The following is a 24,346-nucleotide window of genomic DNA, read 5'->3' as shown; positions in this document are numbered from 1 at the left end:
GCTCATGAAGTTCACGGCGAACGCGGAATGGGCGCCGTACAACTCCAACCGTCATCCCGACAGCATATTATGCTTAGCAGCTCAGTATAAGCACACAATTCGTTTGTTGCGCACACACCCTGTCCAGTCGCACGCGTGCTAGGCATTCTGCTGCAGTCCCAGTCGTGAAATCCGGCTTGCCCAACTTACTTCGCACTCCACATCATGGCGAACAAGATTTGCATTATTGCCACCAGCTGTGACAAGATTGGTGATGAGCCTACCGGCGCATGGGTGAGTCGGGGCAAATCGGAAGCCCAAGCGTCCTTTCGCCCCGCGACGCACGTTGATACTGCATGAATGTCGTCATTGGATGCTTACTGGGACATCAATCAGCAACGCGGGGTTGATTCATTTCAAGTCAGCTCCGACGAAGGGCTCTATGTATCCAAAGCGCAGCGGGCAGCCCCCAAAGAAGTCATGTGATCTTTCATATGAATTGGCATGTTATACTGAAGCTGTTTCTATCCGCCTGGAGTCCTTCCCGGCATTTTTACCTGCCTCCAACGTTGGCACGCACCTTCCCCCCACCCTCCTCTCCGCACCGGCCAGGCGGAGGAGGTGGTGGCACCCTACCGCCTGTGGCAGAAGCACGGATACTCCGTTACCATCGCATCCATTAAAGGTGGCAAGGTGCCCGTGGACCCGACCAGTATGGCGGCGCCCCACGCCACCAAGGAGGTGCGATGCCCATGTGATCCGGAGAAGCAAGGGCAGGGGCTCGGAGCTCAGCGGCAGCTAGGGAACCATGGCTGCGTGGCCATGTCAAGCGCACGGATCAGGCTTTTCGGCGTTAAAAAAAGCTGTAAGCGTTATACCAGTCTTAAACCCTCATTCACCAATCATATACGAGCTTGTCCCACCACCCCGCCCGCTTGCTCACCTCGCCCCCAGGTGGAGGAGTTCCTGCTGGATGGTGAGCGAGACGGGGGAAGTGGGCGGTTGGATGGCAGGAATGTGAGGTTGCATGTTGCTAGCTCTCTTTGGCTCTCCGGACAAACTCCCCGTTCCCTTCCCCAGCCCCTCTAACCCCTCGCCCTCCCGTGACCCCCTCCGTATGTACCTCCCCCAGACGAGGCGATGAAGGGCCTGATGGAGAGCACCCCCCTGGCTGACATCAAGGCTGCTGACTTTGATGCCTTTTTCCTGGCGGGCGGCCACGGCACCGTGGGCGACTTCCCAAACGATGCCAACCTGATTGCGCTGCTGGAGGCGGCGGCGGTGAGGCCGTAACTGGGGCTGCGCTAGTTGCGCTTGCTGGCAAGGCCCTACAAGCCCGCCCCTAGCCCGTACATCACGTCACTGCAATCTGACTGCTTGAGCGTGCCTGTATGCTCATATCCGATCCAGTTGTACACTGACTACTGATGATGCCGCTCGCCCGCACTCTTTTGCAACAGGCGGCTGGCAAGGTGATTGGCTCTGTTTGCCATGGCGCCGAGGGCCTTGTCAATGTCAAGGGGCCGGACGGCAAGCCGCTGGTGGCGGGCAAGTGAGTCAGTCGCCTGGATCCGGTGGTGTGGAGTCTGCTGCCAGCACCCAATGCATATTATTACATTACACGGGCCTCTCCCTCTTATCTCTCCCTCTCTCACAAGCGCTCTCTTCATCACCCAAATACCGCCGTTTCATTACTCCCTCTCTCCTTCGCTCAGGCGCATGACCGGCTTCTCAGACAAGGAGGAGGTCGCGGCTGGCAAGGACAAGGTGAGGGCGGGGGCGGTGGGTTTGGGTGCAACCGGCCTGAGTGAAACCCTCATGTCTACCGGCGCCTCCCCACAGTAAAACCTCTCATGTTTCATACTCAAGAGCAGCAACACCCCGGCACTGACAACTGCTCTTACCCCCAGGTTGTTCCCTTCCTGCTCGAGTCCAAGCTGCGCGAGCACGGTGCGCTGTTCGAGACCGCCGCGGACCTCTGGGCTCCTCATGCGGTGGCTGACCACAAGCTGGTCACAGGTGAGAGCGCGATCCGGGAAAGAAGGCAGGGGTGGGATCCTGGGAGGTGGGGTGCGACCCCGTGTGCGCCGTAATAGCAGTGCGCAGTAAGCGCGTGTGTGTATATGCGCGTGCGGTACGTGTGTGCGTTTCGCTTGCAGTGAAAGCAAGCGCTGCAAGGCATCGTGGCTATGTCCTTAGCTATCCTACGCCTGCACCCTGCCTGCCCCTCTGCAGGCCAGAACCCTGCCAGTTCCTCTGCTGTGGCCAAGCTACTTGCGGAGGCACTTAGCAGCTGAGGACACCGGCGCCCGCCGGCACTACTCTGGAGCAGGAGTAGGGGCAGAGTTGGCACCTAGGACCTTGGCTGGGGTATAGGACGGAACCATTTGGTCGTGTGTGGGAGCTGGAGACGATATGCGCGTAGAACCGCCCATGGCACCGATATGCTAAATGTACACGAGTGCTGTTGAACTATTGGATTGTTGCAAAGTCCACGAAGTGGCGCTGTTGCCGCCGGTTTGCACGAAATTGAGCCAGGGGCGGGTGGGTGTACCCAATATTTGCTCCCTTCAATTGCTTTCAACCTCTTCTAATGCATGAGTACTTTCAAGTTATACTGTCGAGTAATTTGCGCGTCCCATGAGGGGCCCCAAGGCCCCCCCCCCCCCATCTCGTCCAGGCGTCCGGCCCCGCATAGGACAGGGCAGGACAGGGCCATGGGTCATGGGCCGACATGGGCCGTCATTACTCCAAATGCGCTGGTGCATTAGTATACGAGTAGGCCACACGGACCAGTACGCCACCGAGTGGCCGTTTGCACCGCGCTCAGCGTGCCGGATGCCATGTCCTACAGTGCCCTCCACAAATGGGACATGCCCCCACGGTATTAGGGCCATCCATGGCTCTCGCCAACGCCGCGTCCCCACACGCCAAAGCAATGTGTTGAGTTTGCGCCTCGCACAGACGGACCACTCAGGACGGCGCAAGAGGGCTAGCGCTACGACGGATCAACCTATCTAGCTCCTCACATCACGGACCTAGGCCGGACGGCTGGGGAGGACAGGCCCAACCTGTCCTCCATACTCTGCACACACACGCTGCAGCACACACACCAATCACTCGCTATCGCTATACAGGCACTGCCATCAATCCGGGTCAATCCAGAGACGGCCTGGCTCAGCGCAGCGCATGGCCATGGCGGTGATAAGCGGTGATGAGGCGGATGTTTGCTGCAGCACAAAGGTCGCGGCCAGAACGTTCTGAAGTCGGTTCAGCAAGTTTCGGCAAGTTCATCGTAGATGCTCGTCAGTGATGGGGAAGAGGAAGAGGCACCCTGAGGCACGCCCAAGCAGGGGTCAACCCGACGGGAAGAAACCGCACCCACGCCCTACCCTTCCACGCCCTTTGCAATCCCCCGAATGCTCAGAGTTCGCCTACATCACCCCGTCAACAGTTAGCAGTAGAGAACGTGTAGGCGGGATGTGGATTGGGCCACGGCCAGACACGCATCCGACGGGCTGCGGAGCCACAAGCTGAGCCACAAAGCCAACACACAAACGCACATACCAGTTTACACAATCGCAGCAGCACGATGCACTCATAAAATTGCTCATAGTTGTTGAAGCAAATCCGGCTTTCAGACGAAATTCAATCCACGAATTCATTTGGTCATTTGGTCATTTCGGGCAGGTCCACACAGTATATGCAATGATAGAAAGGCATGGGTAGATATTATGGAGCTCGTTTGGTCTCATTGATAACTGGCGCGGCGTGCTTGCGCGCTGGCCCTGCGCCAGGCGGGCGCACCCCTGTGGCCTCCGCCAGTCGGGGCCTGTCCGGTGTTCCTGTCCCCCGGGGCTTCTCAGGGACGTAGATGATGGAGAAGGGGCAAAAGCAACAGGATGCGCAGCAGCAGCAACAGGGGCTGCAGGTCTCGGCCCCATCACGAGAGCAGGTGCAGCAGCGGGCCGAGGCGCTTGCTCGGGAGGTGCTGGTGCAGGGGCTGCGTGAGGCAGCGGCGGGCGCCAAGCCCGGCCGTCGCGGCGGCTGCCGCCATGGAGGTGTAGAAGGTGCAGGCGCGGATGCAGATGGCGACGCGGATGCGAGTGGGGGTGACGGTGGTGGGCCGGAGCCACGGCCACACCAGGTGGGTACTGACAAATGATGGGAGGCTAGGAAGTACTGGAACTTGGGTTTCCTCACACTTTCAAGTTCTCAGTCCATGACGCGACCCTTGCTGATCCTCCCCAGGTGGAGGCAGTGGCCGCGCTGCTGTGCGCCGTGTACTGGGACCCCCTGGACGCCCCAGCCTCCTCCTCCGCCACCTCAGCAGCCTCCTCAGGCCCCGCCGCCTCAGGCCCCGCCGCCTCAGGCCCCGCCTCCTCAGGCCCCGCCGCCTCAGGCCCTGCCACCGACGCCCCGCCTGTCAACTACCTGTTACAGCACTCCACCGGCAGTGGCAAGAGCTTCACCATCGCGGCGCTGGCCACGGCGCTGGCGGGCTGGCGCGACGGCGCGGGGGGCGGGTTTGGCACGGTGCTGGTCCTGAACGACCGCCTGCAGCTGGACGTGCAGCTAGGCGGCTGCGTGGAAGCGTTCTGGAGGGGTGGGTGAGCGGGACGGTGCCGGGTGCACCGGGGCTGGCGATGTGGAGCTGGCTTCTTGAGGAGCTGGGGTTTCGCGGAAGCTGAGGATATGGAGGTTTGGCTACAGAACTAGGGTTTTCAGGGAGCGTGTAGCGGGTGTGAGCTGTGCTGCTTGTGCCTTGGAACGGAAGCGGTTTCACGGAGGCTGAATAATGCAGCAGTATGCCTTGCCTTAGCAGCATTTACCAGCCCTCCTCTTTCTCTCTCCTTCCCTCTTCGAATAGGCAACGGACGCCCTCCTGGCGGCCTGCGCCGCGCCACCACCACTCGCGAGCTGGCGGGCTTCCTGGCGGCCCCGCCCGGCAGCCCCGGCCGCCCCGCTGTGGTGCTGACCACAGTGCAGAAGCTGGCCACGCTGTGGCGGGCGCGCGGTGGCCGGGTCGGAGGCGGGAGTGGGGGAGGCGGAGGAGGCAGGGGCAAGGCAGCGGCGTCTGGTGGGGAGGCTCTGCTGGTGCGTGAGGAGGGGATCGGTTAAGCGCTGCTCTGACAAGGAAGATGGTTTTCCCTATTCCCTATTGGCTAACGTGGCTTTGAGCCTTGATTTGAAGTAAACTCCCTGGCTGCCTTTAAGGATAGCTGGCTCGTCCAGGGAGAACCTCTGACCTTGCAGCACTGAAAGCCCGCTAGGTCAGAATGCATCCAGCATGGTGCTCTCATCTGAATGCCCCGACCCTGTGCTTCTTCCTCCTCGCCCCCGTTGGCAGAGCCGTATCGCAGTGATAGCTGACGAGGCGCACAGGCACCACGGCCACGGCACCACAGACCAGATCCACCAAATCCTGGCGGGTGCGCTGGCGGCTGGCGGCGTAGGCGGCGGCGAGGCGGCGGCAGGAGCAGCGCCGGGGCGGGGCCCGGCGGCGGCTGCGGGCGTTGGTGCGGGAGGCAGCAGCGGACACAGCAAGTTGCGGCCGCAGCAGCGGCGGCAGCCGCGCGGGGTCACCTACGTCGGCTTCACGGCGACTCCGTCTCCCAAGGTGCTTTTGATTGCGCTGCTAGCAATGATAACTACTGGTGTAGCTCGCATCACGCAAGGGGGCACTACATGTGAGGCCAGTCGCACCAGTGGCCCCGGGGACCTGCAGCCGAAAGCGAACTGGACTGCAACTGGACCGGTTGTTCGGCGTCGTTTCGAACTGCACTGTTACCCACGCCACCTCCACCTCAACTCCGACCCACGCATAGGCGCTGGAGCTGTTTGGTGTGGCCACCGAGGTGCCCGCCGATCCCACTGCGCCTGATGGGGATGCCGCCGCGGCCGGCGGCCGCGGAGACGGCGGCATCGAGGCACTGCTCCTGGAGGGAGACGGCGCTGGGGCAGGGGCGGGGGCAGGCGGCGGCTCCCGGGGGACGGGCGCGGAGCCGCCTGCCATGCTGTACACGCCGTACCACGCCTACACCATGCGCAACGCCATCCAGGTGGGTGGTCCGGGGGTCTGGGGGTCACTGGGTGGTCTGGGGCTCATTGGGTGGTCCGTGTCCCGGTGTGTGCAGTGTCTTTGTGTGCACAAGGCGAGATGCCGGGGCCGCCAACACCGCAGCCGGGCGTTGACGTGGCCAACCTATCGCTACTAGCAGCCGCGAATACCAGCCATGTGTATGTGTGTTTGTGTGCGCAATGCGCCCCTCCCTCCGCACTCGCTGCATGTGTACGTGTGTGTGCTGTGTGTGTGCAGGACGGGTTCGTGCTGGACGTGCTTCGCTCCTACACCGCCGTCACGCCGCGGCTGCAGCTGGCCGCCAGGCGGGAGGGGGCGGCGGGCGTGGACCAGGAGGCAAAGGCGCAGGAGGCCGGCGGGGCGGAGGGCGCGGAGGAGGCGGAGGGGAACGCAAAGGGGGGCGCGGGCGAGGTCGAGGACGGCGGCGGCGGCGGCCCCGGCGTGGCGGAGGAGGTGCTGGTGGAGGCGGCTTCCAACAGCCGGGAGGTCGTGGAGCGCAAGGTGCGTGTGCGCGTGTGTGCTTCGTCGGCTGGGTGCTGTGGGGTGTTGGGCCGCCGCCGGGACCCGCCGACCCGCTCCATGGTGGCACCAAGGGCTGGTGTGTGTATGCGTTGCGCCAGTGTAGTGCCGGCGGCTGTGGCCGCGATCCATGTGCACCAATTAACTACCACCCCACGCATACTCATCTCGCGCAACACATTGCACACGTGTGCCAATGCATCCGCCTACCCGCCTGTCTGATGCCCCCCCTTCAGGCCGCCTACATCGTGCAGCGCTTCCTGGCTCTGTGGCGCACTGCCTCCGCCGCCGGCTACAGCTGCCTGCGGGGTATGGTGGTGGCGCGCAGCCGGCAGCACGTGGCCTGGTACACACAGGTGGGCAGGCGGGCGGGGTGGGGGCGGCAGGCGTGTGAGTGTGTTTGCAGTAGCCATGGGGTGGAGGAATTGCGCCAGCTGCTTCAAGCAGGTTGTCAGCTCACGCCGTGAAGCTGTCAGGCAGATGCTGCGGGACTCCTGTACCCATGCTGTCACACGGCGTTCCGCCCTGGGCACGTCATTAACACCCGCCATCATCCCCCCCGTCTGCAGTCTCCAGTGCATTCTGTACCGCTTTTCCAACCATCCTTGCAACCCCCCACAAACCCCCGGCCGGCAGGCGCTGCGCCAGGCTGTGTCCCAGGAGCCCGAGTTCGCACGCCTGGCGGGTGCGTGGGTGTGTGTGCAATCGTGTGTACGAGAGCACACGGGAAGAAACACGCAGGACTGTGTATGCGATGCGATGTCACGCTCGCGGGCGTGTGTGCATGTGTAAGGCTCCGTAAACAAAGTACGCGGGCGCATATGCATCGTGGCACCCCCGGACTTTAGGGTGACTCATGTTTGACGTCGCACCCATTTTCGGCCCCTGTCGGCTCCCCTCACGCGTGTGCTGTCACAGAGGCCGCAGCGGCTGCCGACCCGTCCGACGCCGCCTCCTCCTGCCGCGGCCCGTCAGTGTACGGCGCATTCAGCGGCGCCGTACAACTGCCGGCGGCAGAGCTGGCCGCGCTGCGGCGGCGGCTGAATCAGCAGCAGCTGGAGCGGTGGCGGCGCTGGCAGGCGGGCGCGGACTGGGGGCAGGGTGTAGAAGATGTGGACGTAGCGGGGTCTGCAGCAGGTGGGGATGGGGATGGTGGGGAGGATGGGCGGCAGCGGCGGCCGTCAAAGCGCCGGCGGCAGGACCCGGGGCCGGTGAGCGCGTGGGACGCAGCGCTGGCGCACTTGGACGGCGTGGAGGAGGACGCTGCCGGTGAAGAGGAGAAGCGGGCAACGAAGCAGCAGCGGCAGCAGCACCAGCAGCAGCGGCGCCGGCGCGGAACGGTGAAGAGCGACAGCGAAGAGTTGGAGGCGGGGCATGATTGGGAGGCGGAGGAGGAATGCAGCGACAGCGACAGTGCTGGAAGCGCCAGCGATGGCACCCCTAGTGACGGGGACAGTGAGTACGAGCTCAATGAAGAGGAGGAGGAAGAGGAGGAGGAGGAGTCAGAGGAGGGCGATGGCTCCGATAGCGCTGAAGAGGATGAGGAAGAGGAGGACTGCGGCAAGCAGCGCTGCGGCGGGCCCCGCGGCCGCCGCGGCCACGGCCGAGTGGGCAGAGCGAGCCAGGCCGAGGACGACCCAGGGGGGAGCAACGGCAGTGACGGAGACGGCGGCGGGGGTGACGGCAGTTCAGACTTGGAAGGCGGCGGCGGCGGTGCAGCACGCAAGCGGCCACGGCGGGAGGACTCAGCCCTCACGCCGGGCGCCCAGGGGGACGGGCTCAGCGGTCGGAGCTCGGGGGCGGCGGCAGCGCCTGGAGGAGCTGGCGGAGGAGCTGGCGGCGGGATGTCGGTGTCTATGTTCGGCCCGCCCGACAGCAGTGTCACAACCGGCCCAGTCACAGCCGGCCCAGCCGCAGCAGCCGCAGCAGCCGCAGCACGCACAGCGTCCGCCGGGGTACGGCGACAGGCCAGCCGCCTCACAGTGACCTCCCGCGCCGCGGTCCCCGCTCCTGATGGAGTAGAGGCGGCGGATGTGGCAGTGGCGGGAGCGGGTGCGTGTGGCGGTGATGAGTCAGGACCAGCGGCGACAATTGAAGCAGGCCCCGACAGCGGCCTTGGCGGCTGTAGCACGCCGCTGCGGCCTCGGCGCCTGACCCGTGCCAGCTCCTCCACGGCTGTAGCAGGCCCCCTCGAGCAGCGGCGACAGCAGCGGCTAGGGACAGACGAGGAGCTGGCGGACGCAGATGACGAGGACGAGGTGGCGGAGGCGCAGGAGGAGGAGGTTGTGATGGTGCCGGTCACGGAAGCCGAACTCAATGGCAGTGGTGCTGGCGGCGGGGGGCGTGGTGCCGCCGACCCCCGCGCTGCACGGCTGCTGGTGGTGTGCAGCAAGTACGAGACCGGCTATGATGACCCCCGACTAGGGGCGCTGTTCATCGATAGGTGGGTGCGGGGGCGTGTGCGTGTCTGGGTTTGGGTTTCGCCGCACCCTAAGCTTGCGAGTCAAACTCGCATCTTTCAGGGACAGCTACGTCCTCATCCCCCCGCTTTTCCAACCATCCTTGCAACCCCCCACCCTCCTGCAGGACGCTGACGGGCTCCCGGGCGGTGCAGGTGCTGGGCCGCCTCAACCGGCCCGCCCCCAGCCTGGGCAAGGCGCCGGGGCTGCTGGGTGTGGTGGACTTTGTGAACGGCGTGGGCGGCCTGCGGGAGGCATTTGAGGAGTTCTATGACGTCACCTACCTGCACACCGGTGAGAGCGCTGAGCAGGCGTAGCGGCTGTGGGGATCCTCGTGCTTCCTTTGTGGCCCTTCCCATAACAAGAAGCTGTCACTGTCACTGCTGTGCGCTTGCTGTGGGGCGGTGAGAAACGTTGAAGCCTCAATGGTGGCGGCCTCGCCGTTCGCTGCCTCCCGTCTCTCCGCGCCCTTCTTCAACCCACCTCCCCATCCGCCTCCCCATCCGCCTCCTCGCCCGCCTCCCACCTGGGCAGGCAAGCACGCTCGGCGGCTGCGCCAGGAGCGCCAAATGGAGCGCGCGCTGTGCCGCATACTGGAGGCCCTGCAGCCCGCAGCAGACAGAGCCGCCGCCGCCGCCGCTGCTGCCGCTGCTACAGTCACCGGAGGTGGCAACAGCGGCAGCGGCAACCTGATGGCGATGGGGGTGCGGGAGATTGCGGCGGCAGCTGGCGCGCACCTGCCTCCAGAGGTCCGGCGGGCGCTGGAGTCCGACCTGTCTGTCTACACGGCTCTGGCTGGGTCGTTGCGGCTGGAGCTGCCGGAGCTGCCGCACGTGTTCGCGGCGGCACTGCTCGCGCGGGTGAGGAGGCCTGGGAGAGATGGGGCGTGTGGGAATGGGGCGTGTTTTAGATAGCACACGGGAAGGCACATTGGACGCGTGCGACTGTGTGTACCGGATGCGTGTGCGCAGTTGCACATCCTCACCCGGCCCATGGTCTTCCTGAGATCTGGTTGGGGCATGTGGCCTGATGGGTAACCCGTGTTGTCGCACGGCTGGGACACTGGTCAAACCCTGGATCCCCACCTGGCGTCCGCTGCAGCTGACAGCAGACCGCGAGGCGCGCGAACGGCAGGCGGCGGCGCTGGGGCTGGCGGCAGCGGCGGCGGCGGCTGGAGGCGGCGCAGACGCCGAGGAGGCGGGCGGCGGCGCTGGGGCCGGCGCGGCTGCCATTGCGCTGTCCGCGGTGCAGGTGAGTGCACTGGGAACAAGTGATTATGCGGGTGCTGTGTGGCGGCTTTCATACTCGCCTCTGCTCATGTATTGTGCTAGCTTTAGCTATTTTGGCTTCTGCCAGCATACGCGGTGCTCTCGGTAACGCGGCCGCTGACCTCACCGCCCCCCCTCCCACCGCGCGGATGTGCGCGCAGGTGGCTGTGTGTGAGCTGGAGGAGACGTTCAGCGGCGCTATCTGCCTCGCAGGCCCCTCACCTCTGGGGCTGCTGCCGACGGCGGCTGTAGCAGCAGGAGCGGAGGGCACACCCGCAGATGGGGTTGAAGCGGGGGCGCAGGCAGCAACCACCCTGGCGGGCACTGAGCACGGTATCGTGCTGGGAGGGAGAGGCTTTCTGGCTGCTTCGCTTGCCCGGGGTAGTAGCAGGAGTAAGAGCAGTGGAGGTAGTGGCAATGCATCAGGGGCTCCTGCTACAACCGGCGGCAGCACAGCCCTGTCGCGCTTTGGGCTGGCGGCGGCGGCCGCGGCACCGCTGAGGGGGCGGCCTATTGGCGGCGGGGGCAGCAGCAGGCGCGGCGGCAAGATTGGACGCGGCGGCGGCAGTAGCACCGGCGACCCCAGGAACGCTCTGGATCGCAAGGTCCGCAAGAACCGGCCCATCTCCGAGGTTCGTCATCACAGTAGAACTCAAAGCACACGCCCAAGGGGTGCACATGAAGCGATGCGCGGCCTTTCGCATCATGATTGCCACCCGCCAACCACCGTACCGCACCAACTGCCGCGCCGTACCTGCAGGTGATAGCCGCCGCCAACGCTGCATTGGACGGCGCGTACGAACGGCGGTTGGCGGCCGGCTTCAGGGACATCTGCGCCCGACTGGCAGCCGCCAATGCGGCGGCGGCGGCTGCAGCCACTGCTACAGCCACCGCGACGGAGGCTGCAAACGGAGGTACGTGTGCTACTGCCAGATACTGCTGCTGCTTCTACCGCCGCTCAAACCTCTGCTGCTGCAATTGCCCCATGTTACCATGTACCGTATGCTGCAGCCGTCGACATCAGCCTCATTGCTACTGCCGCGCGCCGCGTTTCCACCGCAGGCCCTGCTACTGCCGCTGCCAGCGCCGGTGCCGCTGCTGCTACAGCCGACAGCTACGAGCTGCTGAGCCTGCTGCGGCGGCTGTCCATGTGGCCTGTGGGGGTGGAGCAGCTCAAGGCCACGGCGGTGGGGCGGGAGGTGGCGGCGCTGAAGAAGCACGAGTGCCCGCAGGTGGGTGAAGGGCGCTGGTGGTGGCGGGGCGGTGATGCCCGAGTGCGTGTGGCGGTGCAGGACACGCGTGTATGATGGTTTATTTCAGGCATGTGTCGAGTGAGCTACAGCTGGGAGGCTGAGCTACAGCTGGGAGGCTGTTGCGGACAGCGCACGCGAGCGTTTGAGTGTCTCTGGCGCCTGGCACTGAGGAACGCGCACCTCGCACCATACCGTGGCCCCTGCCTCACCCAGGTTGCCAATCTCGCCCGCACTCTCATCGCACGCTGGAAGGCTGTAGCAGCCAGCCACGCTGCCGCTACAGCCGCCGCGGCGGCTGGCTCTGCCAACGGCGGCGCCGCGCAGGATGGGCGCAAGCCCGTAGACGGCGGCGTCAAAGCCCAGCGCGCGGGGTCTGCGACACCTAGCGGCGGCGCAGCGGCCGCCGCCGCCGCGGCTGCTGCGCCGGCGATCGACGAGGGTTTAAGGACGCGTGCTCGGGCCATGCTCACAGATGCGCTGAAGGCACATGCAACTGCCGCGGCAGCTGCAGCCGCTGCCAAGGCCGCTAAAGCCCGGGCGCGCGACGGCGCCGCTGCGGCGCCGTTGGCCCCGCCCCTGCTACCCGTGGAGTCTGAGCGGCTGGCGGAGGCGGCGCGGGCTCTGGAGGATGCCGTGTTTGGTGTGCACGGCCGAGAAGGTAGGTGCCGTGTGGGCAGTCGGTCCTCACGCTTGGGAGTGAGTGTGCACCAACTGACTCCGTGGTGCCCGCCGGACGCTTGTCGCGACTGCTGCCTTGCGCCGCACTCCTCACGCCCCCTGTTACATTGGGTTCGGCTTAGTTTGGGCTGGAATCTACAAGCCCCATACGACCACTCTTTCTCCTTCCTGTGTTTGTAGCGCACCGTATGAACCGGCACACCCATACAAAATGCACCCCCCTGGCGTGTTGACCGCCCGCCCCGCAACCCCCGCATGCAGGCGCCGCATACAAGTCGCAGACGCGGGCTCTTGTGGCTGCGCTCAGGCACGCGGACGGCGTGGCGCGCGGGCTGCTGGCCGGCAGCACGGCGGCGGCGGAGCTGGCGGCGGCCGACTCAATGGCTCTGGCGCCGCCGCGCGTGCGGGCACAGGTGCGTGTGTGTGCGCGTGTGTGTGTGTGTGTTAAAAAATGAAACGAAAGCCCGCCCAATGACGCGACGGAGTTACTTACCGATACCCACCATTTTACCGAGCGTCGCGTGACTGTCGTGACCCAGGTAGTCATACTTACTCGCGATAAGCCTGGAACCCCACGGGCGACCATTCGGCCTGACCCCGCGATGCACCTGTATGCGTCCATGCTCCGCACCCTGGGCGCGCTAAACAACGTTTACCCAGCACGCCTAATTCCCGGATTCTCGCCCGCTGGTCGTAGTCGAGCTCACCTATAGGCAAAAGTGGAAGCATGGGCGCGCGCGTGTGTGTGTGTGTGTGTGTGTGTGTGTGTGTGTGTGTGTGTGTGTGTCATGTTACTCATGTACGTTGGTGTTTAGGGCTGCCGTGTGTTGTTGGATCCGGATCTGTGGGTTCTCACCGGCCTGCCCCACGGGCCTCCCCGCTGGCTCGCAGGCGGAGGAGCTGGAGCGCAAGAAGCGATTGGAGATGGAGGCGTGGGAGAAGGTATGTGCGTGAGAATAATGGTCAGACTTCCGTGCCTAATGGTTTGCTCCTGCCTGTTTGCTCGGCCGCTTAACCCCGTCCCGTGCCTTTCCACGACCGACTTCTTCCCCCGCCGCCTGCACCCGCACCCGCACCCGCACCCTGTGTCCCCCAGCTGGCAGGCCAGGGCGCGGGCGGGGCCTCCACCTACAAGTCCGCCGGCACCATCTGCCCGGGCTGCGGCGGCGCGGGCGCCACGGTGCACAACGTGCTGAGCGGAGGCACGTATGCGCAGGAGCGCGTGCAGATCCAGAAGTTCGTGTGCGACCACTGCGGCTCCACCTGGCGCAACGACTAGATTGGCAGCAGGCTGGCTGGCCCGGCAGGGGCTGGCGGAGCAGGAGCTGCAGGGCTCTATCTTGTGTGTATGTCGCGTGTGCATGTGTTAGTTGGTTTGTGGACTGTCTCGTCGGGTGCTTCCTATATCGGCTGCTTGTTTGGGGAACTGGCAACAACAAATCGTGCACCGCGCATGCCATTTTGTGTATGTCTGTGTGTGTGTCGGCTGTGCTTGGGACTGAGATGTGATGAATGGATGCGAAAGGTGGGTACTGCGGGGCGCTATTGGCGATACGGGCGGCGGGGGAGGACGCAGAGCGGCCGCAGCTAACGTTTGTGCAGCAGGGCGGCGCGCATATGGCTAGATGAGACAGTTTTGCACACAGGCCGTCCGGAGTATGTCCGGCGACGAGGGGAGGCCGCTGCGGCGGCCGATAGCCCCCATCTTCCCGCAAACCGATCTCAAGTCTTCACAAACGCACAGGGCGAAGGCAGGTCCCGTCGCTGGATGGTGGCCGCTCCGCGCCTCCGCTTAACCCGAAGACCAGGAGAAAATAAAAGGGCCGCGCGAGCTGAAACGGTGTGTTACATACGGTACACCATTGGCCGCTTGTACCGTTTTCCAAAACGTAATGTGTGCTGATGCCAGCACATCCCTTCCTCTCTCGCGGTTAACACGCAACCTGCACTCAAAAACACACAGCATCGCAGACACGGTCTTTGCGTGTTCCATTCATGGTGCTCTCCACAGCTTTCCGGCACACCAGCAGTACACAGCAGCTGAACTGTCCTCTCGACCTCATATCGACGCCTGCATTGTGGCAACACGCATCGCTCAGCCGCTGCACAAAAGGAGGGCAGCCAATCATGAATGATACACAGCGGCGCAAAATTATATAACTTCTCAGCAGTACATCCAAGGGCAACGCAGAGGCCCCTGTAAGGCGTAATGCTCAATGCTACAACGTGCATTTCCAGCGCAAGAGAACCCCATCTGCTGGCCCGGCTCCGTGCTGCCACGTGCTATACAAAAGCCACTCAAGCCAGCCCCCAGGTGAAATACGCCACCCGCTTTCACTACTTTCACACGCCAGGAGAGTCTAATCCCCTGCCACACGCCAGCGCCAAACAAATCAATACCCTAAAACACACCAGTAGTATGCACACGACTTATCAGCAGGGGCCCACAATGCTGGAGCCCACCATATAGATCCATGTTTGCTCGTACTGTTGTACACAACATGTTATGATGTAAGGTCACAAAAGGTTATGCTAAATTCGCTGATAAGCCAACAGAAATGACCTTAGAATAATGCAGGGGCCGGCTGAATACGTCGCCCATGCTATTACTACGCGATGGCAAGAGGGAGCAACAAGTGCCGCATTCATGCTTCGAGACTGCTGCACGGGATGTGGTCACGTCCTGGAAGCCCCACGCCTGGGTTTGCGCACTACACATGCATGCTGACTCCCGCCATACCGCGAAAATTAAAGACGCGCCACACACGCAAGACTCTTTTGCGTTGGTGCCTTGGTGGGCGCCGAGTTACTGTTCTCAGGCCTCGTGCCTACAAGACGTATGGATGCACCATGCATACAACGCAAGTGCACGATGCCGCACACAGGATTCTATTGCTTTGCGACCATGCATGCATATAAAACTGATGCTATGCAAACAATCCTAAGACAAGCTTGCGGCCTTCTGCAGCGCACTGCAGGCTGGCAACCCTAGCTCATGATGGTGGCAGCCACTGCGTCGGCCGCCGCCTCAGCCTCAGCCGCCTGCTGCTGCTGCTGGCGCAGGTGCAGCTCCTCCAGGGTGGTCAGCAGCGCGAGAGCGTCCGGGAACCAGGGGTAGCTCAGCACGGCGATGCGGGCTAGCTGCACCACCGACATGACGCCGTTGCTCAGAAAATCCTGTGGAGGCGGGAAGAGCGTGCGAGGGAATGACCCCAAGGAAGGAGGTGTTGGACAGGGTGAAGGCACCGTATAGACGGCAGGAGCAGGTAGACACGCAAACAACCCAACGTGCCTTCCCCTGTCCTGACAGCACAGACCACCTACCGCCACCACTGCTACTGCATGCCCGCCCTACCTTGACAATGTCAATGGCCTGTCCCTCCGCGCCGATGTTGCGCGACAGCACCTCTGTGCCCTCGCACAGCCGCAGCACCGCCTCCGGCGTCGCCTCCACCGCCGCGGGCTCCGCCGCCGCCGCCGCCGCAGCGCTGCCGCCGCCACACACGGCGCGCAGGCCGGCCACCACCTCGTTTGCCAGGCGCTCGCGCTCGGCCAGGGCGGGTGCGGCACGCTCCCGGTAGATGGTGAGCGCCGCCAGGCAGGCCGCCAGCTGGTCCGGGCTCAGCGCCATGGAGCGTGCCACAGCCGCCTGGTGCGGGGACACGGAAACATGGGTTTGCTAGTGAGGTGGTTTGAGGCATGGGACAGGGATCTGTGAAAGGGATGGGGCCTTGCGCAGGCAGTGTCGGCGCCAGCGCTACTCACCCAGTGGCTGACCGGGGCACCCTCGCGCTCGCCCGTCTCCAGGTTGTACCTGCGGGCGGACAGCAGCAGGGTCAGGCACACCACGCGGAAAGACAAGTCCCAGCCAGCGGTCTTGAGGCCTGCCGTGGTCGGCCATCATCAACTTCGTCTATTCCCCGCCCGCATCACTATCTGCACCACAAGCTACTTCGCCAACCACCACCGAACGTCCACGGGTGAGGACCAGATCAGCTGCTGCCGAGTGCCGACCTTGCCAACTCACATGAACACGGCCTTGCTCAGGCAAGGGTACTCCTGCCGCAGTGCGTGCATCTTGGGCATGAGCTGCTGCCGCATGCGCAGCAACTTGAGCTCGGGACCGGGGTCCTGAGGCCGCGCGTCGTGCGAGTGCAGCAGCAGGCCTGTGGGCACAAGGCGGAGCGAGGGTCGGCCGAGTGCACTTTGCCGGCGATGGCTAGGTGGCTAGGCCGCGGACGCACCGCTAGCGTGCACAACGTAGTGCAGAGCAGTAACCACCCGAACAAAAAGACACGCCCCAGGCACACAGCCGCACACAGGCCCCAGCCCCCGCTCGTCGCTACCTGCGTCGCGCAGCCAGTTGCTCCACAGGTCGCGGAAGCCCGCCAGCGCACGGGCGAGCTGCTCGTCAGCCACCTCGCGCGGCGTGGGCGTGCTGAACACGCTGCTGCCGGAGGACATGGGCTCCTGCGATCAGGAGGCGCGCAACATGGCATAATGGAGGACGAAGTTCAACGGCTGTTCATGGTGATACATCATGATTCAAGGTGACGTATCAGGGGCAGGCGCTCGCTGATGCCGCATCTGGGTCATTCCGCACGAAGTTGAGGAATTGCCCCGCTAATGTGGGCAAAGGTCTAGATTCTGACAAGGCGCAGAACATGGCTGCCGCAAACTCACCAACAGCGGTTCAATCTTTTCCCCACTTGCGTCACTGCCACTCGAGATAGAGGACGTGGGCTGCTGCTGCCCCACCAGCGGCGGGGGCACGGACGTGGATGGGGAGCCGGCGGGACCCCCGACCGCCTGCGGCTCTGTCGACTCAGTCGCGGGCGAGTCCACAATCGGTGGCACATCGAAGATATCGCCCGACAAGTCCTCGTGCGTAAACAACAGCGCGTCCACGTCCAGGCTGTCGCACGGGCTGCCGGGAAGTGAGGGTGGCAGCTCCACGATGCGCGGTGGCGCCGGCAGGGCGGGGAGAGGGACAGGCCCGCGCAGAGCCTGGCTGGCCTGCTGGCAGAGAAAGTTGAGCTCCCGCTCGCGGACAGGTATCACCGTCTCCAGCACCTGCAGCCACCGCGAGAGGTTTAAGCGTATGTTTTTGTAACTGTCTGACAGTGCGTCAACCAATCTTTGGTTTCCATACCTTGAGCCTATTCGCAAGGCGCTGATGCTCTGACTCCGCCTTTTGGAGCTCTTCAAGCTTGGCTTTGACTTCCACTTCAAGCTGGTCTAGCTCGATGGCTATGCGCCTCAGCGGGCGTTTTCCGCCGCGGGGCCGGGCAGGCTTGGCCCCCTTCTTGGATTGGCTAGATTTGTTATCAGCTGGTGCAGAAGATGGACCAGGCCCCCAGGTGATAGCTTTGCTGGGCTGCTGAGCACCGAAGACCAACTGGCCCGCCGCGCGACCTATGGTCGCAACCTCCATGGAGGACATCGCTGTGGTCTATTTTATCAATGGTTTAGGATGCGCCGGGATTTGGCTGATGTAGGCGGGTCTGGCCTCAGGGAAACAAAACCAGTCGCAACAGAAGCTGAGCACGCGAGCAAACAAGTTCAAGTATTACGGACAATGTTTATGTCAGCGTTTAGTAAGTTGAGTGCAGGTTTGTGGCTTGGGGCAGTCTCAGAAATCGAGGAGAAATTGTGCATGGGGCGCTTGTCATCCCGGCAAGCGTGATGGCCGCGCCCCTCCACCGGGAAGTTATGACTTCTCCAAAACGCCTTCCCTGTCATCCCGCTCATGAGTTATGAGCTATTGGATGCTACGCGTGTTGCTCGCCCTGCTGCGGGAGTCGTTCAGGGGCGCCGTCGCGACGGGGCTCGGTTGGAGCTAGGTCGACGAATTCTGTAATGAAGGACAGCTTGCTCCCTCTAGCGCACCCATGGATGCATAGCCTTCCTTTTATTGATGCTGCAGACTATTACTGCGAACGGAGGCTCCGGCTCGAGCGCGAGTCGGGCATCGGGCAGGGTTCGTAAACAGCCCGGGCAGGTGCCGTGTTCACAAAATCTAACATGCACGAACCCCTCAATGTGATATGACACTCAAGCGAATGGCATCATATGGCTGCCGAGATTAGCAATGTAAACTGCCTGAGAAGCTTCAGGGGTTTGGTTTGCCGCCCGTGTGCCTGCCACGCCAATCCGTAGTGCGGGTGAGCTGGTGCGGGTGTGTGGCGGGTGCCGCCCCCAGGTCCAAACGTAGGCAGCAGAACTGGCACGCGCGGTGCGCTTCTGAGCATAGTAGCTGAGTAGCTCGTCGGGTACCCAGGCTGCATCGGCGTGCACACCAGCAGGCCCAGCAGCAGGCTAGCCAGACCGCCCGCTCCCCGCTCATGACAGCCATGGGACGTTCGATTAGGTTGCCCAATGCATTCCCCCGCATCTCCGCATTCGGATGACTATAGACTACGGTACACGCCGAAACCCTCACACTCTTTCCTTGTCAGACACGTTTCCGTCAAGAATCGTCATTAATACGTAGTACGGAGCTGACATCATAGCGTCAAAATACGCTTATAATCCGCGCTGCCAAACCCACAGATGTCGGGATGATGGGATGTTGTGCACGGGATGTCGAGTCAGTTTCAAGCCGTTCTCGCACGTTCTGATACGCAGGTAACAGGGTGTGATACTGACGAGGCCGTCAAGCGCGACAAGCAGCTAGATTCATTGTGGAAGCGTGTGCTAATGTCCTGGCTTAGCATCTCTTAGGATGTCCCAACCTGTTCGGGGATGCGTATTTGCCTACCCCCCCCCCCCCCCGCCCCCACCCCCATATGGGCGGCTATCCACCACCCCCATCTGGCACGAATTGTCCCCTCCCACCCATCTGCACGGACGGTACCCTCCTGCCCTCCTGCCCTCCATGTATCACAGGCCCCCCAATTGACGTTCGCCTTCACGCACGCGCTCGCATAACAGGGCTTCGAATTAACTGCACACGTCCTGACAATCAACACTCCCAACAGGATTACACGGAAGCAACAGACGCCTGCATCCGTGTTGTACCCACACTGTAACACACTGACTTTGAGCACACGCAACTAAGAGATGGAGACGACGATTTGAAGCTGTAACATCCATGACTCCGTGGTTGTCCAGCACCCCCGCAAAACATGCCGCCTATCGCAGCCGGTCACACACATGACCGGGCACTCCATACACGCGACGGCCTCCTGAGGGCTGAGGCCCGATCCATGCATACATACACACGCGCACTGCTACGAAACACGCAGCGCCACTGATTGCGGCTGCCCCAAAGCAAGGAAAGAAGCCGGGATACCAGGCTTGCCGGTGCCGCTCGACAACGCGTCACGTGCAAACTCGTGTCCAAACACGAGCCTGCTCCTACAGCTGCCTGCCGTGCTTACATGACGCAGCCTCTGCTGATGTGGCCTACGAGGCTTGTGGCCTCGCTCGGCCGCTCCTCGTAGGACCGTCTCGCTCGCACACCACCGCAACCTGAGCACAAGGGCCCAGGCCCTGTCCGAGCTACACACATCCGTGCTGCCGTGCTGCGGGCTCAGTGCAAAGCCGCTTGCTCCCTCTCTCAACCGCCACGCCTACCTCGCCCAGAGCTTAGAGGTTCCGTGGCGGGATGGGGCCGCCCTTGGCGGGACTCTTGGGCCCCGCTGCCTGGCCGCCGCTGCCGCTTCCGGGGCCCTCGACGCCGCCCTGCTGCGTGTGCGGCATCGTGTGCGTCACGTGCTGCGTGTGGCTGATGTGCGGCACGGGCTGGTGGTGGCGCAGGTAGGCGTTGTTTGCGGCCATGCCTGCTGAGGCGTGGGCGGTGCGGCCCTGCACAGCGGCCTGCTGCAGGTAGGCGCTGGACTCCAGCACGTCCATGAAGCTGTGCAGGGGCCAGGAGGAAGCGGGAGGGGAGGGGGTCATTATTCCAATCCCAAAGAAATCCAAGGGGATGGGGGTTGTAACTACCAGCCAAACTAGCGGGGGGGTGGGGGTGTTTGCCCCAAGCCGTGATGAAAGGCAGATGCGTACAGCGCGCATCAGCACAGGCACATGCCTGCTGGGCGCCGCCCGCATCGCTCACCACCCAGCCACCCAGCCACCCACCCAGCCACTGGCATCCGCCCTCCGGCCCCTGCCACGACCCTACCCGCCCCGGCTTACGCGTCAATGTCCAGGTATCCGCCGTGCACCCCCAGCGCGTCGCTGATCATGCGGATGTCGTCGTCCGTGAGCTCGCTGGCGCACAGCCGCTCCATGCCCTCCTGCGAGCAGGCGGCCAGGTAGGCAGGTGCGCAGGCGGACACATGGTCACGTGCATGCGCATCAACACGTGCACACATCAGCATCCCAGCATGTCAGGCTGTCAGCACTTGCGAGTGTTATGTGTGATTGTGCAGGCCCCGCCCTCCCTGACCCGTGCCCACTGTGTGATTGACGTCTCCCCCGGGGCCTTCTCCTGCAGTACCGCCCTGCCCCTGCCCCTGACAACACCTGCCGCCGCCGCCCTGGCCCTGCCCTGGACAGCACCTGCCGCCGCCGCCCTGCCCTGCCCCTGACAGCACCTGCCGCCGCCGCCCTGCCCCTGCCCCTGACAGCACTTGCCGCCGCCGCCCCGCCCCTGCCCTGGACAGCACCTGCCGCTGCCGCCCCGCCCCTGCCCTGGACAGCACTTGCCGCCGCCGCCCTGCCCCTGCCCTGGACAGCACTTGCCGCCGCCGCCCTGCCCCTGCCCTGGACAGCACTTGCCGCCGCCGCCCTGCCCCTGCCCCTGACAGCACCTGCCGCCGCCGCCAGCCCCGCCCACCTGGAACTCCAGCATGCTGAGGCGTCCGTCCTGCGGACAGACAGACAGACAGACAGACAGACAGACAGACAGACAGACAGACAGACAGACAGACAGACAGACAGACAGACAGACAGACAGACAGACAGACAGACAGACAGACAGACAGACAGACAGACAGACACACACACAGACAGACAGACAGACAGACAGACAGACAGACAGACAGACAGACAGACAGACAGACAGACAGACAGACAGACAGACAGACAGACAGACAGACAGACAGACAGACAGACAGACAGACAGACAGACAGACAGACAGACAGACAGACAGACAGACAGACAGACAGACAGACAGACAGACAGACAGACAGACAGACAGACAGACAGACAGACAGACAGACAGACAGACAGACAGACAGACAGACAGACAGACAGACAGACAGACAGACAGACAGACAGACAGACAGACAGACAGACAGACAGACAGACAGACAGACAGACAGGCCAGGGCATGGGGGGCGCGTGCGAGTGAGGGCGCCGTGCATGGGCACTCGGGTGACACGCGGTAGTCATGACTCATGAGCGGGGGGGGAGGCAGCGGGCGGCGACAGCAGACCTCCCTGGCGCCCACCACGCCCGCCCCGGGTGCGCTGTACTCACTTGGTTTCTGTCCAGGGTGTGGAAGAGGCGGATGAGCGCCACACGCGCCGCCGCCTCCTCGCTGGTCATGGGCGGCGGGATGGCGGGTGCGGTGCTGGAGGCGGCGCCCTGCTGCTGCTGCAGGCGCCGCTTCTCCTCCTGGCGCTGCATAATGCGCAGGTTGGTCTCAAACACCTTGACACTGCGGCGGAGCAGAGACACGAGCGGTCATACGGCGGGCAAGGATAAAGTTCATATCATATGTCGCCCATGGGTGCGTCTTTCACACCAGGCAACACGGCACTCTCCCACTCAACCGGCGCCCCCGCCCCACGCTGTACGGAAACGATTATCCATCATCGATCCCACAGACCACCCCTCCACCCCGCTCCCCTCCCGGTCGGGGCTGGAGAACAAGCCCGCCTTCCTCATTCGGGGTTGGGAATACGTCCCACCCCCCTATCCCGCGGGCTTGCGCACATAGCACCACGCACACCCGCACATACGGTATGCACATGCCGTACGCGCCCACCTGCCCGCGGCCATGTTCTCTCGCGCGAACTTCTCCAAGTTGTTTAGCGCCATGCAGGCCGCTGCCTCATGCTCGCCCTGAAGGTGTAGTAGATGTCGTGGTTGGGTGTGGTTGGGGCTGGTATGCACGACCTCAAACCACCTGGAAATGATGACCTACTGCGAATGTCCTTGTGACTCTTCCATCCTCTCCACAAGCACGCCATTTTAATTCTGAACGTCCATGTGGGTACAGGTTTTACAAAGTCCTCCGGGCGCGGAGGGCACCGCGACTGAGTGCGTGCCCTCCGCACCCGACGTGTGCCCGCAGGAACTCTGGCCGGAGGTGCCCGGCCCCAGCGCCCAGCCCCTCGTCCCCCACCCACCCACCCCACTGGACGTCGGCACTTCATATTTGTCCGTTCTCCACATGAACGTCCCCCCTTCCCTCACCCAACCAAAGTAATTCCCTGCCTCACCTTTTCATTCCCCAGGTCACAGTGCTGCTCGTACTGCTTCCGCTTAGCAGTAAAATAGTCCACAACCTGAAGTAGCGTGATGGCGGGGGCCGTATGTAAACGTTTCGGTTCGCCCGCACAACGTAAGGTGAATGCCGCCGCCACCAGATGAGGTGGTCCCCGCTCCTTCCCCTTCGGTCTCGGGCCTGACCGAGTTTACATCCGACCACCCTCTCATCATGGGATGCACGGGTGGTGCAATTAGCCCCCCCCCCACGTTTCGTTGGGCTCGGCCATTGAGCCCCCTTCTCTTCCCTTCCCTTCCCCTCCTTCCCTCCCTGCCCCCTCCCCTTCCAGCCTCACGCACCCGCCAGCAGGAGTCCTTGTCTGCGGCGTCGTCATTACACAGCTCCGCCAGATCGCGCTGCGCCTGGTCCTGTGCGTGGGTGAGGCGGGAAGATGACATCGAGTAGTGTGCGTCGGACGGGCGTGTGGGGGCGGGTGTGTAGGAGCGGGCGCGTAGGAAAGAGGAGCGAGAACATGTGAAGGGTGGCGTTACGCGGCGCGGCGCAGCCGGCATGCGTGTGGGTGTGGGTGTGGGTGTGGGTGTGGCTGTGGCTGTGGCTGTGGCTGTGGCTGTGGCTGTGGCTGTGGCTGTGGCTGTGGCTGTGGCTGTGGCTGTGGCTGTGGCTGTGGCTGTGGCTGTGGCTGTGGCTGTGGCTGTGGCTGTGGCTGTGGCTGTGGCTGTGGCTGTGGCTGTGGCTGTGGCTGTGGCTGTGTCTGTGTGGGGGGGGGGGTGAGTGTGGGTGTGGGTGTGACGGCGTGTGCGTGTGCGTGCATTGATGGCGGACTACGCTTGCATAGCCATGGCGCACAAGCGAAACAAATGCACAATCTGCTCTTCATGTGTGTACTTTTAGCAAATTGCTTTCGAAACGCGAACGCGTGTACTTACCAGGACGAGCTCCGTCTCGGTGCGCCGGGGGTTGCCATTGCGCAGGGGCATGGTCACCTGGCGCGGCGCGTGCGGCTGCACACGTGAGACGAAGGGGCGCGGGCGCGACAGATGATAAGGCGCCGCACAACAGCTGCATCCCGAGCTTGCTAGTGTCCCGGATCATCTAAAAGAGACGAGACCGGAGGTAGGGGGCCTCAAGCCTGGCACACGATGCCATTCCATGCCAGGTACCGACAGGAGCGGCCCGGTAGGACCTTGCTGCACGCGCGCATGACTTGAATAATGGTACCGAGCATCTAATTAGCCTAGCCGCAACTGGGCGCCGCGTCGCCGAGCGCGCGTCGTGACGTGGACGAAAACGCAGGGGATTTTAGGGCGGGGCAGGCAACGACGCTTGCTTGAAGCTCGGCTACACGTCCAGCAAGCCCCACTTATACCTCAACCTCCTACCTTGCTGCGCGCATTCGCACCAGAAGTAGCAGGCGCGGCTGCGGGGAGCTCGGCGACTCGCGGTGTCGGTTGGCTTACGGGCTTTTTTGCCGGTTCCTCCGCCTGCTTCCATGCAACCGGCTTGACCACGGCGCTCCGCCTACACCGGCTAATAAGTGGCTCAGAGCGCCCAAGGCGAGAGGCCCAGAACGCCATGCTATGTGTTACCCTGTCGGAACTGTCGCGGCGCTTTATTGTTTGGTGCTGTTTTAGGTCGTAGTTGCAAAGGTTTTAAATGTGTGTAGTGATATTGTGTTATAACTTCAGCTGCTTGAACGCGTATG

General features: G+C 63.4%; 4 protein-coding genes across 5 annotated transcripts; 2 read left to right on the top strand and 2 right to left on the bottom strand.

The window, feature by feature from the left end:
* The first annotated feature begins 123 nt into the window (after nucleotides 1-123).
* Nucleotides 124-3,407, top strand: CHLRE_01g004900v5 (uncharacterized protein). The gene is made up of 8 exons (XM_043058175.1): nucleotides 124-273; nucleotides 592-720; nucleotides 934-955; nucleotides 1,112-1,260; nucleotides 1,440-1,531; nucleotides 1,695-1,746; nucleotides 1,890-1,998; nucleotides 2,215-3,407. The coding sequence occupies exons 1-8, from the start codon at nucleotides 205-207 to the stop codon at nucleotides 2,274-2,276; spliced, it is 684 nt and encodes a 227-aa protein (XP_042928089.1). The 5' UTR covers nucleotides 124-204; the 3' UTR covers nucleotides 2,277-3,407.
* A 172-nt stretch (nucleotides 3,408-3,579) lies between these two features.
* On the top strand, nucleotides 3,580-14,065 carry CHLRE_01g004850v5 (uncharacterized protein). Its single transcript, XM_043058174.1, has 19 exons — nucleotides 3,580-4,126; nucleotides 4,231-4,585; nucleotides 4,850-5,076; nucleotides 5,330-5,599; nucleotides 5,808-6,041; nucleotides 6,299-6,562; nucleotides 6,817-6,936; nucleotides 7,217-7,265; nucleotides 7,499-9,023; nucleotides 9,167-9,333; nucleotides 9,574-9,899; nucleotides 10,141-10,290; nucleotides 10,469-10,939; nucleotides 11,068-11,221; nucleotides 11,370-11,539; nucleotides 11,774-12,218; nucleotides 12,500-12,651; nucleotides 13,130-13,180; nucleotides 13,335-14,065. Exons 1-19 carry the CDS (start codon nucleotides 3,854-3,856, stop codon nucleotides 13,515-13,517), a joined length of 5,586 nt encoding a protein of 1,861 aa, XP_042928088.1. The 5' UTR covers nucleotides 3,580-3,853; the 3' UTR covers nucleotides 13,518-14,065.
* Nucleotides 14,066-14,071: 6 nt separating this feature from the next.
* On the bottom strand, nucleotides 14,072-18,319 carry CHLRE_01g004800v5 (uncharacterized protein). The gene is made up of 7 exons (XM_043058173.1): nucleotides 17,391-18,319; nucleotides 16,922-17,311; nucleotides 16,585-16,708; nucleotides 16,266-16,404; nucleotides 16,004-16,052; nucleotides 15,594-15,887; nucleotides 14,072-15,415 (listed from the first exon to the last, which is right to left on the bottom strand). The coding sequence occupies exons 1-7, from the start codon at nucleotides 17,670-17,672 to the stop codon at nucleotides 15,227-15,229; spliced, it is 1,467 nt and encodes a 488-aa protein (XP_042928087.1). The 5' UTR covers nucleotides 17,673-18,319; the 3' UTR covers nucleotides 14,072-15,226.
* A 158-nt stretch (nucleotides 18,320-18,477) lies between these two features.
* CHLRE_01g004750v5 (uncharacterized protein) lies at nucleotides 18,478-24,339 on the bottom strand. 2 transcript variants are annotated; one of them, XM_043058171.1, is made up of 10 exons: nucleotides 24,024-24,339; nucleotides 23,571-23,645; nucleotides 23,115-23,395; nucleotides 22,983-23,051; nucleotides 22,637-22,702; nucleotides 22,180-22,256; nucleotides 21,669-21,849; nucleotides 21,024-21,053; nucleotides 20,381-20,481; nucleotides 18,478-20,099 (listed from the first exon to the last, which is right to left on the bottom strand). In XM_043058171.1, exons 1-10 carry the CDS (start codon nucleotides 24,133-24,135, stop codon nucleotides 19,829-19,831), a joined length of 1,263 nt encoding a protein of 420 aa, XP_042928086.1. In that variant the 5' UTR covers nucleotides 24,136-24,339; the 3' UTR covers nucleotides 18,478-19,828. The 2 variants fall into 2 exon arrangements, with proteins under 2 accessions (XP_042928086.1, XP_042928085.1); XM_043058172.1 differs by lacking the exon at nucleotides 23,115-23,395.
* Between the last annotated feature and the right edge of the window lie 7 nt (nucleotides 24,340-24,346).

Source organism: Chlamydomonas reinhardtii, chromosome 1 (assembly GCF_000002595.2).
Source record: "Chlamydomonas reinhardtii strain CC-503 cw92 mt+ chromosome 1, whole genome shotgun sequence".
Taxonomy (NCBI): Eukaryota; Viridiplantae; Chlorophyta; class Chlorophyceae; order Chlamydomonadales; family Chlamydomonadaceae; genus Chlamydomonas; species Chlamydomonas reinhardtii.
Note: the sequence above shows the minus strand (reverse complement) of the source record. Positions and strands in the feature narration are given on the sequence as shown.

Bases quoted from the DNA above. Each gene is read 5' to 3' on its own strand.
- CHLRE_01g004900v5 (XM_043058175.1), top strand. From the start codon at position 205: ATGGCGAACAAGATTTGCATTATTGCCACCAGCTGTGACAAGATTGGT. The intron at 1,261-1,439 runs GTGAGGCCGTAA...CTTTTGCAACAG, and splicing joins CGCTGCTGGAGGCGGCGGCG to GCGGCTGGCAAGGTGATTGG. The intron at 1,532-1,694 runs GTGAGTCAGTCG...TCCTTCGCTCAG, and splicing joins AAGCCGCTGGTGGCGGGCAA to GCGCATGACCGGCTTCTCAG.
- CHLRE_01g004850v5 (XM_043058174.1), top strand. From the start codon at position 3,854: ATGATGGAGAAGGGGCAAAAGCAACAGGATGCGCAGCAGCAGCAACAG. The intron at 5,077-5,329 runs GTGCGTGAGGAG...CCCCGTTGGCAG, and splicing joins CTGGTGGGGAGGCTCTGCTG to AGCCGTATCGCAGTGATAGC. The intron at 10,940-11,067 runs GTTCGTCATCAC...CCGTACCTGCAG, and splicing joins AGAACCGGCCCATCTCCGAG to GTGATAGCCGCCGCCAACGC.
- CHLRE_01g004800v5 (XM_043058173.1), bottom strand. From the start codon at position 17,672: ATGGAGGTTGCGACCATAGGTCGCGCGGCGGGCCAGTTGGTCTTCGGT. The intron at 17,312-17,390 runs GTATGGAAACCA...CGGTGGCTGCAG, and splicing joins GCCTTGCGAATAGGCTCAAG to GTGCTGGAGACGGTGATACC. The intron at 16,709-16,921 runs GTGAGTTTGCGG...TCCTGATCGCAG, and splicing joins AAAAGATTGAACCGCTGTTG to GAGCCCATGTCCTCCGGCAG.
- CHLRE_01g004750v5 (XM_043058171.1), bottom strand. From the start codon at position 24,135: ATGGAAGCAGGCGGAGGAACCGGCAAAAAAGCCCGTAAGCCAACCGAC. The intron at 23,396-23,570 runs GTAAGTACACGC...CCCCCCACACAG, and splicing joins CCGAGACGGAGCTCGTCCTG to ACACAGCCACAGCCACAGCC. The intron at 20,482-21,023 runs GTGGGCGGGGCT...GCCTGCTCGCAG, and splicing joins TCAGCATGCTGGAGTTCCAG to GAGGGCATGGAGCGGCTGTG.